The 19,741-nt window shown below is 40.4% G+C and overlaps 1 protein-coding gene across 6 annotated transcripts in view; it reads left to right on the top strand.

Moving 5' to 3' along the window:
• Fam120b (family with sequence similarity 120 member B) overlaps positions 1-19,741 on the top strand; it is a 105,578-nt gene that overhangs the window by 26,434 nt on the left and 59,403 nt on the right. For all 6 annotated transcript variants that reach the window (XR_010048918.1, XR_010048917.1, XM_013148968.2 and 3 more), the window contains exons 2-3: positions 52-1,557; positions 7,872-8,052. Coding sequence is in view for 4 of the 6 variants with exons in the window: in XM_013148968.2 (XP_013004422.1) it covers positions 52-1,557; positions 7,872-8,052 (1,687 nt within the window). In the remaining 2 variants the exon portion in view is untranslated. The remainder of the gene's footprint in view (positions 1-51; positions 1,558-7,871; positions 8,053-19,741) is intronic.

Here is a 19,741-nt window from a genome sequence, read left to right as displayed (position 1 = left end):
TACGTCTAATAAGGTCATAGTTACTAACTATGGATTTATTTTTCTTTGCAGGTTCCTTTCCAGAGACCAGTTATGGGTGTGAGAGGGTTGCAGGGGTTTGTGAGAAGTACCTGCCCACATGTATGTACAGTAGTCAACCTCAAAGAGATGGCGGAGCACCACCTCAGCAGGCACCCAGACTGCACTCCGACCATTGTGGTAGATGCCATGTGCTGTCTCCGGTACTGGTACACTCCAGAGTCTTGGATCTGTGGTGGCCAATGGCGAGAATACTTTGCTGCTTTGCGAGATTTTGTTAAAACTTTTGAATCTGTTGGCATCAAGTTGATATTCTTTTTCGATGGCATGGTGGAGCAGAATAAGAGAGATGAGTGGATCAAACGAAGGCTTAAGAACAACAGGGAGATTTCCAAGATTTTCCATTACATAAAGTCACGCAGGGAGCAGCCAGGCAGAAACATGTTCTTTATCCCCTCTGGACTGGCCATATTTACACGGTTTGCTCTCAAGGCGCTGGGTCAGGAAACCTTGTGTTCATTACAGGAGGCTGACTACGAGGTGGCTTCCTATGGTCTCCAGCATAAGTGTCTTGGGATTCTTGGGGAAGACACTGATTACTTAATTTATGATACTTGTCCCTACTTTTCTATTAGTGAGCTCTGTCTGGAGAGTCTCGACACAGTCATGCTGTGTCGAGAAAAGCTCTGCGAGAGTTTGGGCCTCCGCGTGGCTGACCTGCCTCTGTTGGCCTGTCTGCTGGGCAATGATATCATCCCAGAGGGCATGTTCGAAAGCTTTCGGTACAAATGCTTGTCTTCCTATACATCCTTGAAAAGGAACTTCGACAAAAAAGGTAATGTTATTTTAGCTGTATCAGACTACATATCCAAAGTTCTTCATTTGCATCAAGGTGAGAAAAAATTAGAAGAGATGTTACCTTTGGGACCAAACAAAGCTCTTTTTTATAAGGGAGTGACATCGTATCTCTTGCCAGGACAGAAATCTCCATGGTTCTTCCAAAAGCCTGAAGGTGTAACAGTGTTGGACAAGCAAGAAATATCCATGAGTTCAGACCCTGAATCCAAGCAAGAGATTCCCATTTGTACTGAGCCTGAATCCAACCAAGAAGTTCTCATGTGTGCTGGTCCTGATTCAGAGGAGAAAGTTCTCCTATGTGCAGATCCTGAATTGAAGGAGGAAGTTCCTATATGTGCAGACCTTGAATCTAAGCAAGAAACTCCCATGTGTGTAGATTCTGAATCTAAGAAAGAAGTTCCCATGTGTATAAATCCTGAATCCAAGCATGAAGTTCCCATGTGCATGGATGCTGAACCTAAGCAAGAAGTTCTTATGTATATGGATCCTGAACCCAAGCAAGGAGTTCCTATACATGCAGACCCTGAAGTAAACCATAAATTACCTATAGGAACAGACCCTAAATGTAATCTAGAAGCACCCATGTGTGTACACCCTGAAGTTACACAAGAAGATCCCATGATTATGGGGCCTGAAATAAAAGAACAAGTAACTATGGTTTCAGATCCTGAAATCTTGAAGGTAGGTGGATGTATCCACCCCAATCTAAGATGTCATAATTGAAAATATGTCCACTAATGGGTTTGTTAGTGAAGATTTACTGCCTGTCATGGTTAAGGGACTGTGGGGGATAATAGCGTAAAAACCTCTTAAGTCTAGGATAGTGTTGTGCATATGAAAACACATTATAGTAGAACCCACATTTGGTGTTGTCAAATGAGTAAAATGAGTAGGAATTCCAAGGAGAGAGAAAGTTGTGGGTTAAGGTACTTCTTTGAAGTTCCTCAAAGAAGTAGCTTTAGACTGGGGATATAGCTCAGCGGCAAAGTTCCTGCCTGGCAAGTGAAAGGTCATGAGTTTGATCCCCAGTACCAAAAAAAAAAGTAGCTTCAGAGCTGTACCTTTATGGTGCCAGCATTTGCTCTGCATAGGCAAAGGCTCGGGCGGTGGGAACCCTGAACATGTGCCAGTTGTAATCTGTCACCGTGGAGCATTCAGGTTGGAACATGGAATTTTAGGGGAGGAAATTGAAAGCGGTAGAATGCTGAACATTGTGAAGGTTATTAAATGTCATACCAGGAGTTAGGAATAATTTTAAGCCTGTTCCAGAACCTTTAAAGAGTTTTGATGGAAGATCTCTATGAGGCACCTATTTATATGAGATTCCGCGTTAGGCACAGTGATTATCTTTGCTCCTTTGATCACAACAGTACTATAAGATAGGTATTGCCTTGGTTTCCCCTGCTGCAGTACTGCAGATCACAACCATGGTGTCGTACGTAGTAAATTACCTAAGTCCCACCCTAGCCCCTGCTAGGGTCACACCCTAGCAGGTAAGGCTCATATCCACATGAATGTCTAGTGACATCTCCACATGTTCAGAATCAAGTATGTTCTTACCTACAGACTTTTTATTTCACAGTGTTGTATGAACACGTTTCATCTAGTTATACAAGCAATAGTCCTAAGGATTCTTTCCCATATTTATATAAACAATATTGGTGGGTCTTACTGCTTTTATAAAATGAATTACAAATTTGTGCAATGTCCATTTCTACCATCCTAGTCCTGCTGTTTTGTCTAGATGATGGTCATGATCCCTAAGAACACTTCTTTTTTTTTTTTTTTTTTGGTACCGTGGATCGAACTCATGACTTTGCATTTGCCAAGCAGGCACTTATACCACTGAGCTAAACCTCCAGCCCCCTAAGAACACTTCATGAGCAGAATTCGCTGTCTTGCAATCCACTTCTCATGCTGCATTCAAAATTAAAGTCTTCTTTATTTGCATTTTATCACTTGTAGTACAAAAACAATGGTCTCAGTGTAGCCATGGCTTTTAGCACCTGGCCTCTGTGTCACTGATTTTTTCCCTCAATTTTACAGCCTTGTGCATGCCCTCCCTCCTGAAAAGCTCCTGCTACTGTTGTAGTCAACACTTACTAGTGTTTTCTGACATAGCGTTGGAGTCACTCAGGGAAGCACTGGTCAGTAGTATATTAGTCAGCTTTTCATCATTGTAACTGAATACTTGACACAAAATTTAAAGGAGGAAGGGTTTATTTTTGCTCACTTTCCAGAGTTAGCTGGCTGCAAAGCAGAAATGTCATGGTTAGAAAGGCTTGGTGGGGTAAACCTGCTAAGTTCACGGAGGCTGGGAAAAGCAGAGCAGGGGAACAGTGCCGGAGATGAAGGGGCCAGAGACCAAGCTCATGGTTTTGTGACCCACCTGGACAAACAGAACGTGTTTTACTAAATCCCTTGGAAGTTCCTAAGCCAATCAAGTTGACAGTTATATTTAAACACCACACGTGTTGTGTATACCTGGTGTTCATAGCACACCCTCCAGCTGAACTTTCCAATGTGATAAATGCCTTATTGCTAGACTGTCAGTGCTGAGGACAGTCTCGTCTCATTTTCTCAATGCTGTGTCCTTTGTGCCTAGCATAATATGTCTTAGAGTGGCTCATTAACTATTTTATTGATTGAATTACTTGCTTTTTCTCATACTTCTAAATTCTCTTAGTGACTTCTTCCATTCCTGCTGCATATTGATCTTGTTAACCTCTTTCTGTGTTGCTTACATTTAGCAGATAAACGAACTTACAAAAAACACAAATGTAACTGCAAGTGAGATCTACAACCCCTTTTAATAGAGTTGCAAATGGAAATGTCATGAAAGCATTTGTATAAGTACTTCAAAGGAGGAAAAAAGAATTGGGCTAGAAATTGGAGGAAGGGCGAGTTGGACCTTAAGACAGAAGCGTTGGCAGGCAGGAGCGCTGTGAGTCACAGCGTGGAAACAGAGCTGGTGCTGACAGGCAGAAGAGACGTTTGAGGCAGTGAACCATGTTGTCATGGCAAGAAGTGTGGAAAGTGGGCGGAAAGCCGAATCTGACTGCTTCAGTTTATTCCGCCTTTTGATGCAGGCTGGATACAGAAATACTGTTAAATATAGACCCTACAGAGATGATTGTCCTTAGAGGTGTGTGTGTTGTGGTTTGGAATTATCAGATGCACCCCTTCCATCATCACGAAGTTCTGTTAAGAGGCGACTGATACTTACCTTCTCATGTGATGGCAGAGATGTGTCAAGGCCAGCGATGACCTGTAGTCACAGAGGTGGCACTCAGTAGTGACAGGATCTGAGCCTGAGCCTTGCCCATCACACTCTTAACAAGGTCACGTTTACCTTTGCTGCTAGAGTGGAAGTTCATTGACACCTTGGAAGGGAAGATGGTTTGGCCATGGTCCAGAAGCACGAATGTGGACAGATTCCTGGCTGTAGAAGTAACTTCTGAGATAGAGCTCAGGGCTGCGTGGTCCCTGAGTTATCCAGTGGGGAGAAAGTGTTGGCTTGTCTTCCTGCACCCTCTCTGCTTTCTTTTGTCCCCATTTCCCTCTGGCCACCCCCACTATGAAATCCAGGCTGGTCTTGAACTCACTATATAACCCATGCTTGCCTTGAACTAAATGGTGATCCTCCTGCCTCAGTCTCTTGAGGGCTTGGATTACAGATGTGCACCATCGTGCCAGGCTTCTCTTTCCATTTCTTAACTTTCCTTCCTATCTCATTTGCATGTGGCTCTGCACACATTCTTTTTGGTTGAGGTCTGTGCTACTGCTCTTCCACTTGCTTCATGGGTCCCATTCATGTTCACCTCACCTGGTTCCTCCAGGGGAGCTGAGGCCTGACAGATTGGGTCAAACCACAGAGGGCTTCCTGGGAATCAGGAAAATTTTGGCCTCATTTCAGTATGCATGAAGGAAGCATTGGCTGTTTTTCAGCAGGGTGATGTGACCAGATGTTTCGTGAAACATTGGTTGTTTATACTGTAGGGGATGGCTTTAAAGCAACAATTGCAGAAGCCCAGGTGAAAGACAAAAGAGCGAGAATTAGGAAAATGGTGGTGGAAATTCCAGCAAACAGCCTCACAGTGTTTCAGAAGTAAAACTGCCAGTAAGGGGTCACTGAATGGAGCTCCTCTGTGGGCACCAGGAATGTAGTTTCACTAGCTGAGGGAGGAGGAGGGCAGTTAGCTGAACCCCACTTCAAGGGAGTTGGGTGTGTGGCACTCTGACATGTCCGTGCAGTGAAATAGAGGCCTCAGAATACTTTATTGGCAGTAGCCAGGCGTGTGGGAAGTGTTCTTTTACATCTCTCAGGATCCTGGTAGAAGAGCATGTGTAATAGAGGCATAAGAAACCAAGAGAAAAGAATGACCCTAGCAAAAGCCCATGAAGGCAGCTTTCAAGAAGAGAAGAGTGGCCTTGAAGTATAAGTGCTATGGATTCAGAGGCCAGGAAGTTGGGCTGGCTTAGACAGGCAGGTGGGCGTGCAGCAGCCTTGGTGCTAGACAGTGCTGCAGCCAGGTGGAGGGCAGAGGCCTTAAACCAACCTCCCAGTGGCTTAAGGAGGTGTCAGTGGGAATGAGCCTCCGAAGGTCCTCGGAGGCCTACCTGTGGGCAGTAGTTGGTGCTGTGTAACACCGTAAGTCAGTTAGGTCAGTCCACGTTTACTGAATTTAATTGTATCATTGGAGGCAATTTTGAAGCTTCTTAAGTTGCCCTCGCATCTCTTTATTAAAATTTTTTTGCAGTGGAGTGTTACAACTTTGTCTCACAGGGAGCTAGAATTCAGCCTGTGTGGTTGACCCATCAGTTACTCCAGATGCCTTAGAAAGGCCCAGTATAAAGCAGTGCACAGCCTCACCCTGTGTTTTCTGGTTTTTTTTTTGAAACAGGATTTCACTTTGTAGGTCAGGCTGGCCCTGAACTCTCTATGTAGCCCAGACCGGCCTTGAACTCATGGCAATCCACCTGTCTCAGCCTCCCAAGAACTGGGATTATAGGCGTGCACCCCCATGCCTGATCACACCTCTGTGTTTTCTGTAAAGCATTTTGGAAATACAGAATTGGAGAGAAAATGATAAGGTTTTCATAATGCTTGATCAGCTACATTAATTTTGCTTTAGAGTTTTTAGATAAAGTGAATACGATTTTTGCAAGTGTAATATGCTTGTATGTGTAATATTGAAGGATAGAAACAGAAGCACTTAGATTATATTAACCTAACTGATGAATTAAAAATCATTAATTATGAAGAACTTAACTGAGCACTCTGTGTCCCCAGTGTTCAATGTAACATCTCAAATCCTTCATGGGTGTCAAAATTAAATATTTCTTGGTGCATCTTGCTGTAAAAATGTCAACTTCTTTGAAATAAAAGTAAGCAGAAGTGGAGCGGGGAACAGAAACAACTTGGAAACATTTCTGCCCTGAAAGGATCGTGAAATACATAGTTGACATATGTGAAATACATAGCATCATAAATAGTCTGTATGGAAAGTGCCAGAGGCATTGGTCAGTTGTGCCATTGTCACCTGGTCAGAGCATCGAGCAAGGACCTTTGGGGCTGCATTACCACCTCTTTTAATGCATCCCTCCCTTTCTTAAAACAGCTTGCTGGCAGGAAAGCCATTAGCAGGTCTCCTTTAGTTGGAAGTCCTTCTGGCAGTGCTGCAGGCATCATGTCACGGTCTGGGTTCTGGAGAGAGCCAGGCGTTCGGCACTCTTGAATAGTGGTTCGCTCCTGACCATTGAGTGGGACTCCAAGTTTCCTGTTGCGTGCTTTTCAAGTACTGATTTCTTTCACCTTCACGTAACCCTGTGATCTGGCATTTTTCACTAAACCCCTGGTTTACATGAAGAAAAGTATGGTGGGAAAAATTGGCTGAAGCCTCTTAACAAAAACACCTTAAGTGTACATAAATGATAGCTGGAGTTATCCTCACAGCACAGTTTAAATGCTTTTGGGAGGTTGTTTGGATTTAAATTCTGAGTAGTAGTACTATATGTGTTAATTTACTCCCAAGTAATAAGAATGTATGTTCTCCACAGGAAAATAAAACCTATATGTATATTATTACAGATTCTGTGATCTTAACTGCTTATTTAATGAGGAAGTAGAATTGATTTAAACACACATCTTATTTTCTGCTGTGTGGCATGAAAAAGGACATGTGCTGGCTTGTGGCTTTTGCTCAGTGAACAGCCAGTGAGCTGGTTGTGATGGTACACCTGCGATCTCAGCTTCTCGGGAGGGCGAGGCAGAGTGCTCAGGTGAGCCAGGAATTCAAGGCTGGCCTAGAAACAGTGAGGCCCCCTATTACAAAGCGATCTTGTTGACTGACCAAGCCAATGAATCCAGCATCATTTCTAGCCTTTCATAGTTTGACAGGAGAGGTTAGACAAGATGGCAGTTGGGTTGTTCTAGATGGGAGAGGAGTAGAAATTTCATGGAGCAAGTGATACTTTTGGTAAATGTAAGAGGATCATGGAGGAGCTTCCTGGAGTGCAAGGGGAAGAAGAAGAGTGTTGTTATTGAGGAAGCATGGAAACTTTAGGAAGTTTCCATGGAACTTTTGAGGAAGCATGCTGAGACTGCAGTGCAGCGTTTTCTATGGGGAGGTACAGTCTAAGGAGATAGGAGATGGGGGACTGTAATATCACAGTGAAGAATTCATGGTAGCCATTTAGACATCTCAAGGAGGGAAGCAGTGGACCTGTTTCCAAGAAGACAGCTTGGTGGTGGTGAAAGATAGCTGGGAAGGGAGAAACTGGATCTGCAGTCAGTGGGAGCATCTGGTGGCAGCCCTGGTGGAATTAGCTAGCACACTACTGAGAGGCCCCGAGCAGACAAATGATGAGATGCTGTAGTGTTGGATATGACAAGACTCGTAGGCTGGAGGGAGGCAGCAGAGGAAGAGCAACACAAACGCTACTGCTATCCTGAGTTTGAAGGCAAAAACCCGCTGCATTTTCACTTTGAACAGATTGCGAGGAACCATCACGTCCATGCAGAAAGCTACCTGGTGTACAACATCATGAGCAGTGGAGAGATCGAGTGCAGCAACACCTTGGAAGACGAGCTGGACCAAGCCCTGCCCAGCCAGGCCTTCATCTACCGCCCCGTCCGCCAGCGCGTCTATTCTGTCTTACTGAGGGGCTGCCAAGGTGAGAGCCGCTCAGTCTTTCTTTGTGACAGTTCCTTTGGAGTTGAATTCATGAAGTACCGTGTGTTCTTTCAGGACAGGAGACAAATGGATTTTTTCTCCATAAGATCTGTAGTTCTGAATACCACTCACATCTATGAAAATCAAGGATTAGTTTCAGGGTCTGTATATCTAGCTGTCAAGCAGAGGTCATTAATGAGGAATGTGTTGTTTCTATGTGAAATGTCATATTGTTGTGCTTTAGGATTTGTGCTTTTTAAAGCAATGAGAAAACTGGTGTCAGAGTTTAGGGTGTTTATTATTAGATGAAGATAATGCCTCCGTAGACAACCTTCAAATGTGATGTTCATAAAATAATTTTACCAAATGTAGTGCATGCATCACATGTTAAAATTTCCTTTTGAGTTTTGGTAATTAAGTTTATTGCTTTCATTGTGTACTTAACACAAAGAATAGAGGAAGGGACATCAGTGTTCCGAGCAGTCAACAAAGAGGCGCACATGTGCAGGTACCCAGGACTTCATGACTCGCTGCTAGGCTGGTGGAGAAGACTCCAAACCTCAGTAGAGCCACGTGGTGTATGTAACGCACTTCGTTACTTCTCATGTGAGGTGTTGTTCACACTGGGCAGACGCCGTTGAGGTCCCTTCTCCCAGACTGGAGACAGGCTTGGTAAGAATGTGGTCCAGCAAGGTACGATCAGGTTAAGAGTAGCTTGAGTACTGGTGAAAGGGTCTGGGGTTCATTTGATTAAGCACTATTATTTCTAAGCATATTGGTATATTAATACTGGTCTGTTATTTCCGAAAGTAAACGCTTATAACCTAGAGGTGGTGATATCACTGGATTAAAAAGCTACCATTCTTTTAGGGGTGCTGGGGTTCACAGAATGTGGTGTCTAGTAGATTCCTGGTGCACCCCAGTCTGTACATCTTCCTCCCACACACACTGCGTACCCGAAAGAGTTTAATCTTGGTTTAAACACAAAAATGAAAATCTGTGTGGTAAACTTTGGTTTACTGTTTATACATTTAAATAAATGTTTTCTGCTTTTTCTATTTTTTTCCTATTTATTACACAGCTCTCTAACCATGTTCTTTCTTAACTTGAATAAGTGTACCTTGGCTGTAAGAACTTGGAAAAAAGATACTTCTTCAGAAAAAAAATTTACATTGTGGAATAATTACTTGTAATTGTTCTCAAACTATTCCTTTAAATGTGGTTAAGCTTTATAAACTTAAATTTGATACTTTATTAATGTAATTGATTTACAGCTGTATGGGTAACTTCTTTAGATAAACACCTATAAGAAAAATTACTCAAATTGAAACCTACCTCAAAATTGATCTTTAGTTCCTCAACTTTGTAACTTTCAACCGGAAGTTTATGTTACTAGGATATCAAATAAAACCTTGCTCTTGGTTGATTTGTGGTGATAATAATGGAGCATATTCTGTGTTACATGCTTGGTTTAGTTCATTATTCATGTGTATGTGAAGGTGTTATGTATTCTGGTTGTCGTGCAGTGTTCCACGAATATCAACAGTGTACTGATTTTCTGTCTTGTTGCTGAGAGGAGTTAAAATCTCCAGGACTGTGAATTTTTCAGTTTCTTCCTTCAGTTTTATCAGCTTTTGCATCAGCTATTTTAAACATCGGTTGTACAGTGTATATACATTGAGGTTGAGTTTCTTATTTGACCTCAGAAAAACTGGAATTATGAGATTTCCTTTAAAATTAGTGCATACTACTGGTACACATTTTGTGATACATTCATGTGTCATAGTTTGTTTTTTTCATCCCCGTTTTCTCCTCTCCCCTTTTCTGACTCTTAGTCTTCTAATTTCTAGTCATCGCTCCTTTATTTTGTTTACTTGTTTGTTTTTAGTTGTTCACAGGAGAGAAAACACTGGCTTTTCCCCTTTCTGAATGTGGCTCGCTTCTCTGAACCTGACTCTGGTTCACCCACTTTCCTGCAGATGTCATGATTCCGTTTTTTACGGTCAAATAAGACTCCGCTGTGTGTATGTATCACATTTGCTCTACCCAGTCACCTGTTGACAGGTGCTGTGGCTGTTTCCAAGTTTACCTCTGTGAGTTTCCCCACTGTGAGCTTAGGTATGGTTTATAGTGTAGTTTGAAACTGGGTATTACCGTACCTTCAGCGTTGCGCTTTTTACTCAGGATGACCTTAGCCTCTGGATTTTTGTGCTTCCTTCTGAATTTTAGGATTCATTTCTATTCTGTGTAGAATATTTGTTACTTCAGTAGGATTACATTGAATCTATAGATCATGTTTGGTAGCATAGCTATTTTATTTTATTTTATTTTTTTGGTACCTGGAATCAAACTTAGAACTTTGTGCTTGCCAGGCAGGCGCTTACGCCACTGAGCTAAATCCCTGGCCATATATGGCTATTTTAACAATATTATTAGTTCAACTGATCCATGAACATGGGAAGACTTTCTGTTTTCTAATGTCTTCAATTTCTTCATTGTTATGTAATTTTCATTATAGAGGTCTTTTACCATCTTGGTTAGGGTGATTCCTAGGTTTTTAATTTAATTTTTTATAGCTGATACAAATGGGATTGTTTTCATGAGTTCATTTTCATTGAGTAGAATTTTTATGTATTGGTTTTTGTATTGGCACTTTGCTGAACCTGTTTATTAGATTTGTTTATTACTCCTGTAATACCAACACTTGGGAGGCTGAAGTAGAAGGATCTTTGCAAGTTTGAGACCAGCCTGAGCTACAAAGTGAGCCTAACACCGGCCTGAACTGCATAGCGAGACTCTGTCTCTAAAAAAAAAAAGTCATTGTCAGAAAATATAATTTGCCTCTTCCTTTCCTGTTTGTATTTTTTTTTAAATTTCTTTCTCTTGCCTAACTGCCCTAGCTAAAGTTTCAAGTGTATATTGAACATGGTGGTGAGAGTGGACAGCCTTGTCTTGTTTCTGATTTTAGAGGAAATGCCTTTAGCTTCTCCCTAGTCAGTGTGTAGATTGTGAATTTGTGGTATCTGGCTTTTTTTCAGTTTGAGGAAAGATCTTTCTATACCTGTTTCCTTCAGGGTTCTTATCCTGGCAGGATGTTGAAATTTGCCAACTTTCTCTTTCTCTTGTTTTCTGCATATTTTGAGAAGATCCTGTGGTTTTTAAAATTATTTTTATGTTGTATATTACATTTAGTGATTTATGTAAATTGAACTATCCTTGATCCCTGGGGTTAAGCCAGTGTGGTGAGAGAGCATGACTTTTTGTTTTGTTATTTTGTACTGGAAATCGAACTCAGGACCTTATGCTTGGCAGACAGATACTGTGCCACTGAGCTATATCCCTGGCCCGGGCATGTGACCTTTGCAATGTAGTATTGAATGCTGTTTATGGGAACTGCTGTGAGGATTTTTTTTTTTTTTAAAGAGAAAAAGAAAAAATCAAGAAGCAAGCCAAAACAACAACAAAAACAATAATAGCCATATGGGTTTTCAAAACAAGATGCATACCTTATCTGGTTCACAGGAAGGTATGGTTTGGCTTCTTGATTATGCCTTGTTTATTAAGGATATTGATGGCCTGCTTCCTTGCTGTCTTCCTTGCTTTTCTTTCTTTCTCTTTATCTCTTTCTTTCTGGATGTTGATGTCCCACTCACTCGCTCGCTTGCTCTCTTTCTCCCCCTCCCTCTCTTTCCTTCTTTCTTTTCGTATCATAGTAATGCTGGCTTTGTAGAATGAATTTGGAAGCGTTCCTTTCCTATCTTGGTTATTTTTCTCTCCTTGCTGAGACATAATGCGCTACACCCAACATGAAGTAAGGAAAGGTTTATTTAACTCGCTATTTGTGGAGGTTTCAGTCCGTAGTCAGTTGGCTCCAATCAGTGGCACATGGCACTGGGGCAACACTCAGAGCAGCAGACAGGAAAAGCAGCCAGAGCAAAAGGCGGGAAGGGCAAGCCTCTTTTCCTCATTTATATTGTGCACACACCACTGCGCTCCAGGGCCAGTGTACTCACAAAATCTTCTTGCCCTCCTCTTGTACAACATGGGGATACTTACAAAGTAAGAAGCCTGGCTCCCTGCTGAATCCTTTAGTTAAAAACTTCTAAACTTCTCAAGTTGACACAATGTATCAGCCATAACAGTCCACCCTTTGTCCACTTGGCAACAGACATACTTCATTAAACTGACCTCTAATTACAAAGGCTTGCCTATTCTTAGCATTTAACAACTTGAATATTGTGACACAGGTTTAAGGATCCTTAAGAACTAGTATTAAGCGAATCAACATTGCATTAGATTAGAATCAAAATTTTCCTTTCTGTTACATGGTAAAACTCAACAGTAAATCCATTGGGTCCTGGACCTTTGTTATTTGGGAGCATTTTCATTACCGTTTCAGTCTCATTGCTTGTAATAGACATACTTAGCTTTTTAAACACCTTGATACAGTTTTTGGCATGTCTGGAAAGCCATCCATTTCATTCATTCCAATTTATTGGAATGAAAGTTTTCAAGACAGTTTCTTTAATTCTCTGGATATCAGTAGCATCTGTTGTAATTTTGCTTTTATTGTCTCTAGTTATAATTTGAATCCTTTTCTTCTGGTAAGTTTGCCTAAGGATTTGTCAACCATACTTTTTCAGAGAACCATGTCTTTAATTCATTGATGCTTTGAATTTTTCTTTAGATACTATTTCATTATGTTTTGCTTCAATCATTATTCTTTCCTTCTAGTGCTTTTTTTGGATTTGATTCTCTTTTTTTTTTTTTAGGACTTTGGAGATGTGTCACTAGATTATTTATTTGGTATTAATGTGTTTTCTAATGCCACTCATAGCTATAAACTTCTTAGAATTGCTTTCATTGTGTCCCGTTACTTCTGGTGTGTTGTGTTTCCATTGTTTATTTTTATGAATGTTTGAGTTTCTTCCCTAATGTCTTCAGTAACCCACTGGTTGCTTAGAAATGTTACTGTATTTAGTCTCCATGTGTCCATATAGTTTCGGTTGCTGCTGACTTCTAGTTTCATGTCATTGTTATCTGATAGGATGTATGATATTATTTCAGTTTTTTGCTATTCATCAAAATTTGGTTTATGCCTAAATCAGTGGTGAGGAACCTAGGGCATGTATGCTGCAGTGGGTTGTTTGTATCATTGAACGCTCTAAAAGGTTCACTATCTCTGGCCTGTTTAGTCTGTTTTAGAGAAGGTTTTGTAGGCTCCTAAAAAGAAGGTATATTCTGCTGTTGTTGGGTGAAACAGTGTTAAACAGATTAGTTCTGGTGTTTTGTTTGTTTGTTTCTTTTTTTTTTCTTTAAATCTGGTCGATTGGTTTGTGAGGGGAGGGTATTGAAATCCTCTATCAGGATTATATTGAAACCTATCTTTTATGTCAGATAATGTCTGTTTTATGAAATTGGGTACACCAACATTTTGTGTACATGTATGTACAATCATTACCTTCTCTTGGTGAATTGTTCCCATGAAAGGTGAATGTTTAGCTGGATCTGCTGGCACATGCCTGTAACCCAGCATTTGGAAGGCTGAGGCTGAGGTACATGTGAGTTCAAGGCCAACCTGGACTACATAGCTAGACCTTGGCTCAACAAACAAACGAGCTGGCCATGTGGCGCACACCTGTGGTCCCAGCACTTGGGAGACTGAGGCTAGAGGATTGCTGAGAGTTTAAGGCTAGTCTAGACGGCAGAGTGGGTTCAAGGCCAGCCTGAATGCACAATGAAACCTTGTCTCAAGAAAGCAAATGAGCAAACAAAACAAAAAAGTGAATGCTTGGAATCACCCCAGGGCATGGAGCCAACCACAGTAGTGCAACAAAACACTGGAAAGAGAACTTTGAGAACTACCTCACAAGGCAGCAAGAACAAGGACGGTAAGTGTGTTCAGAGCAGTGGAGAATACTTTGAAGGGCATGGGTGGCAGTGTGTCTTTTACTGTTACAAAAATGTTTTACATTTAAGCATTCACTGTATTTTAACATCACACCTCATAGAAGTAGTATTCCCGCTTGCTTTCGATTTCCAACTGCTTGAAGATCATTTTCTATCCTTTTACTTTAGATGCGTATCTGTCTTTGCAGATGGGGTGTGTTTCTTACTGGGGACATATGGCTAAGTCTTATTATTTGATACAAATTTTTAGTCTTTTAATTGGAGAATTATGGCTATATATTAAAAGTGTTACTAATGAGAGGTATGTGCTTTTCTTTGTTTCTTTCTTTCTTTCTTTCTTTCTTTCTTTCTTTCTTTAGTATTTGAATCACTCCTGATTCTTAGTAATTTAACTGTCTTCCCAGTGAGATTTATTCTTTCTCATGGTCCTGTGGTTTTGATTGTTTTATTATTCTGTGTATAAGATTCTTCCCTTACAGATTTTCTGTAGGTTTTAGCTTTAGTGGTCATGAATTTCTTTAAACTTATCTTGGAAGGTCTTGTATTTTTCCTTTGATTTTTTTTTTAATTTTTTATTTAAGGAGAAAAGAAAAAAAAAACAGTGAAGGGGTACAAGTTATACAGATTTACAGAAGAAAAAAATGCGCAGTAGGAAATCACTAGTTAATGGATTGCATATTGCCATCTTAGAAATAATTGTTCAAGTCACAAAATTAAAGCTTGTAGAGTGGACATTCCAACAATGATACTGCAAACAGTTCTGTTCAATGATCCAATAAAACTCTGTGATATCATTTTCTATCTTATACACTTAAATATACATGCAGTTATATAGTTTAGAGCACTTTCTTTTCCTCTCTTTTGTACAATGACTATTACACATTTTGGGTTTCATTGCTCCCACGGTTCTTATTGCTTTTTTGGAAGAGAGTAAAACCAAATGTGACATAACAGAACAGAATCGGTCAAGTCAAAAGGGTGGACATAATAGATAATATAAAAACATAATACAAGGTGATCAACAATGGTTACCATAATGCCTCCCACTATCTCTAATAGAATTGCCTATATCATTAGTTGTAATACAATTGAACAAAACAGTAAAGAACAAAACCGACAAAACCAAAACATTGGAGACATTGTAGGTCTTCAAAAGTAGATAAAAGTCAACGAGAATGAGCGTTATAATGAATCTCATTATCTTCTCAGCTGATGCCTAAACTTTCAAACCTGATACTATCCAGCAAAACAGAATAGAGGAACCTCAGTCAAAAACAAGATGGTGAGAGTAATACAGGGCTTCAAATCGAGATAATAGAAAGTCAAAGTGGGTTATTATATTATATCCTGCTATTTTTTTCCCTTTAATTAAACGGATAAAAATAAAAAAGTAAATAATGGAGTGGAGATTGAGAAAAAAGAGGGCATAACAGCGAAATAGGGCAGATCAAAACATAACCATTTAAGCAGACTAGTGTTTCACCACCAGATAATTCCGACCCAAAAGTAGTTACCACATAGACTCTTTCCTTGAAGTCCTTGAGTACAACTTCGTATACTGTAGCATTAAGTATATCAAAACAATGTAAAATCATTTAAGAGAATGACAGCATTATAGAGTATTTAGAATCGACTAACAGAAAATGAACAATGATTTCTGTATAATCTCCTTGTCTTTAAAAGGTTTTTGCTTATACTATCGTACATAATAAAATCCAATAAGATACAACCTGTTTAGACCATTGGAGACAGAAGAACTAAAGCTAGATGAGACTTCAAAACAAGATGGTACTAAATCAGTATTACCTATTAAGATGTCATTTTCTCCAAAATAGCTGTTCTTATCATCCAATCTTCTCTGTCTCATTTCTGTTGAGCTCTTTTTCTGTCAGTAGCTGTCAGTTTGTCTTCTTCATTTTGTTCTCTGCTCCATTCGTTGTGGTCTCCCCGCCACTATTTCTGGGTTCTTTGTATTTTTCTTTTTTTAGAATATCCTGCAATACTTTCTGTAGGGTTGAATTGGTGGTTGCAAATTCCCCCAGTTCCTCTTTATCCTGGAAGCACCTCGTTTTTCCATCAATTTCCAGGGACAGTTGTGCAGGATATCTCAATCTTGGCTGGAGATTATTATCTTTCAAAGCTTGAATTATTTCCCCCCATGCTCTTCGTGATTTGATGGTTTGTGCAGAGAAATGTGCTGTAATTCTGATGGGTGTTCCCTTGTAAGTGGTCTATTTCTTGTCTCTTACAGCTTTTAATATTCTGTTCTTGTATTGAATTTCTGGAATTTTTATTATTATATGCCTGGGTGTTTCTCTGTTAGGGTTGTAGGTAGCTGGGGTCCTGTATGCCTCGTACATCTGAGTATCTTTACCTTTTGCTAAATTAGGAAAATTCTCCTGGATTATTTCTGTGAGTAGCTTTTGTAGTTCACTTGTTTGTGTCCCTACTTCTTCTTTTATGTTCTTAATCCTTAAGTTATGGCTCCTCTTATCATCTTCTTGTCTTTGTATTATTGCTGTTTGTTTCTTTGTTATTTTTAAGAAGTTTTTCATTTCATTCTTCCATATTACAAGTCTGCCCTCCAGTTCAGATAGTCTGTCCTTAGTTTCTTTCAAGCTGTTATGCCAGTCTTGGATAGACTTCTTAATTTCTTGATAGTCCCTTTGAACCTGCTTCACATACTCAATGCTTTCTCTGTTTTCTCCATCAAGCAATTCTCCCCTCTTTTTCTGTTCTTCCATTCCACCATCTGTTTTTTCCTGGGTTGTGCTTAGCATTTCTCTAACTATTCTGCATACTTCTAGCTTCAGGTCGTTGATAACTTCATTCCTGAATTGGTCTATGAGGCTCTCTATATGGCGCTTAATGTATATTGGTGCGGTGTCCACTATTGCCTGTTTCTCAGGATTGGGGGCCGAGGAGCCTTTCTTGTTGCTTCCCTTCCCCATATTTTCTGTTCCTTATAAAATGCAATCTTACATAGGAGGCCCGGCTTCCCTGCCTGTCAGCCACAGCCTGATCAAATTGCGCTGGCTAGGTGTTCCCGCCCACCGCTGTGCACCAGGGAGTTGCGGAGGAGGCAGCCTACGCGGGAGTCAGTCGCTCCTCCGGGCCACCATCAGGCTCTGGGATCTGGGTTAGGCCAACCTACCGAGTCCACCCGCAGCGTCACGCAGGCCAGGCACTTTTCACCAATCCCGTCCGAGAGGAGAATGTGTGGCTGGAGTCGCCACCGCGCCCTGCTCTTACAGGACTGCCCGAGCCCAGAAAGTCCTCTGCTGGAGTCAAACTGTGGTAGGGGGTCAGTTTCTCTCACTCACCTCGCCACCAGTCAGTGTACGCCTCCTTGTCCTGTCCTTCCTGTCCGTCCTGTTTTCTACTCCGTTCGCAGCCTCCCCGTTCCCAGAGCTTCCGCGCGTCTCTCTCCTTGCCGAGCCGCTGTGGAGGCAGCCAGCTGCCGGGCGGCAGGAAACCCAAATCGCGGTTTCCAATGGCGCGGGGTCGAGCCTCAACACCGAGTCTTTTCTGTTCCTATTTTAGCGCCAGGACTGTATTCTAAGTTGGTTTCTCTCAGCCCAGTTCATTCCTGAGTCAGCAGAGCATATCTCTACCGGTTCATGTCTCCTTAGTCCGCATCATTCCTGGCCTCTGAGCTGAGCCTTTCAGAGAGCCTCCGGTAGTTGCTGTTGTCTGCCATGTTCTCCCGGAAGTCTTTCCTTTGATTTTAAAGGACAGCCTAATAGACGATAGTAATCTAGATAGGGAATTAATTTCTTTCAGAGCTTGAAATATATTATTCCACACCCTCTTGGCCATTAGAATTTCTGTTGGAAAATGTGTTACTCTGATGGGGTTGCCATTGTAAATGATTTAGTGTTTCTCTTAACAGCTTTAAAAATTCTTCATTTTGGACTCTTGGCAATCTGACCATGGTATGTTGTGGAGAGGTTCTTTTTGGTCATGTCTACTGGGGATTCTGAATGCCTCCAGCACCTGCATACTCATTTTGTTTCCCAGGTCTGGGAAACTTTGACTATAATTTCAGTGAGTATGAAATTTACTATCCATATTGAACTCGAATTGGAAGAGGTGAGTCCGGTCTCAAAATGGAGACTAAGAACCCTACTTGCCTAAATTAGTAGGAATGTCTTTCCTAGCATCTTAAATGTTTCTGATTGGATAAGGTTTATAGCTTACAGTAATATTTGATACCATTATTTCCATAAAAATCTGTATTATATACTTCAAAATACGAGTCTTTCTAGTAGATACACTGGCAAAATTACTAAGCTGAAAGGTATAGTGGTACCATGTTTGACATAATTTAAGCTTTAGGCAGTTTTTAAAATTCCTGAGGAATGGCCTTCCCATTTTTTTTAATGAATAAAACTCATACTATCTTTAGGGTAGAGTCAGTTTTTGGTAAGAGAAAGAGTAACCTCAACTTTGAAAACTGTTTCTATCATAAGCATGACTTATAAAACATTACATTGCCAGTTGTACTAGGAAAAACATCTTCAAATGAACTCATGCAATTACAGATTACAAAAATTGTCTTCATTCAAGTGGTCTCGTAAGCTGTCACAAACAGGAAATTTGGACTGATGGGGTGAATTTTGGTTTTGTTCATTTTGGCATGTAAGAGAAGCAGTAAGGGCCTGATTACACGAATGGGCCTATATAAAACGGTGTCTTTCCCAAAGGATAATTACTTGGTTACTATTTGTATTAGTTGCTGATTCTTCATAAGGGCTATTTTTGCTGCTCCAACAGGACATATTAAAAATTGAGATTTAATTCACTTTTATGATAAAGTAACACATGGCGGACACTCAGATGACTGGTTTCTGTAGAACAGTAAAAGGCTGACTTTACCACAACTGAATTTCTATACATAGAATACAGTGTTAGTAAGGCCAAAGCCTTTAAAAAGATAAATCAGTTTTAGTAAATCAAATTTCCTAACACAGAAACATTTTTTCTTTTAAGAGCATTCTTTCTGTTCTGTTTTACTTGTGAAATAAAATTATTTTATTTAAAGTAGTTCTGTTGTCATTTTTGAAAAATATATTTTCAATAAGGAAAGCTGGAAATGCTTGGGGCAAACATAAGATAATTTCATTACATTTGTAGGCCACTGCTTTGTGGTACAATAAATAATTTGTCAGGAGACTATGTAGAGATAGGCTTGGTTTTGAGAGCTCAGTATAAATCAAAATTTGAAATATTTCTACTGGTGCTGTCTCCTGGGAGTTTAATGTCACAAAGTAGTAAGTAAAGCATGCTAATGTGCAAGGGTAATGTAAGGATTGGTTAGCCTGTCTGAATACTCAGAATTACTTTAAAAGCTTCAGTGTTTTCTGATTTCTAAGACTTCAGAGGTGGTCTGTAAAGGATCTGAATGTTTCATTTGTGGTATAATGCAATGTTTATGGAAAGATGACTTTCTCATTAAAGTATTTTTAGAAAAAAAATAAATTTACTGTGCCATTAGCCGGTGCTTTGCCACTTTTTTGTTTAAGCTTTCAAGAGAGGGTATCCGTTGCTGCTGAGATAAAATACCTGACATCCAAAGTTAAAGAGGAAGATTTATAAATAACAGCTTGTAGGACGGGAGATTTAGCTCAAAGGCAAAGTTCCTGCCCGGCAGGTGCAAGGTCATGGGTTCGATCCCTAGTACCAAATAAAAAATAAATAACAGTTTGTAGAGGTTTCAGTCCATAATCAGCTGCCTCCAAGGAAGAACATATGTGGAGCACAGGAGATTCCGTAGGGCA

The sequence above is a fragment of the Cavia porcellus genome, unplaced genomic scaffold (assembly GCF_034190915.1).
Source record: "Cavia porcellus strain 051 isolate PalLab524CR breed Dunkin Hartley unplaced genomic scaffold, mCavPor4.1 scaffold_7, whole genome shotgun sequence".
NCBI classification, from domain to species: domain Eukaryota; kingdom Metazoa; phylum Chordata; class Mammalia; order Rodentia; family Caviidae; genus Cavia; species Cavia porcellus.
The sequence above is the reverse complement of the archived record's forward strand: the minus strand, read 5'-3'. Positions and strand labels throughout refer to the sequence as shown.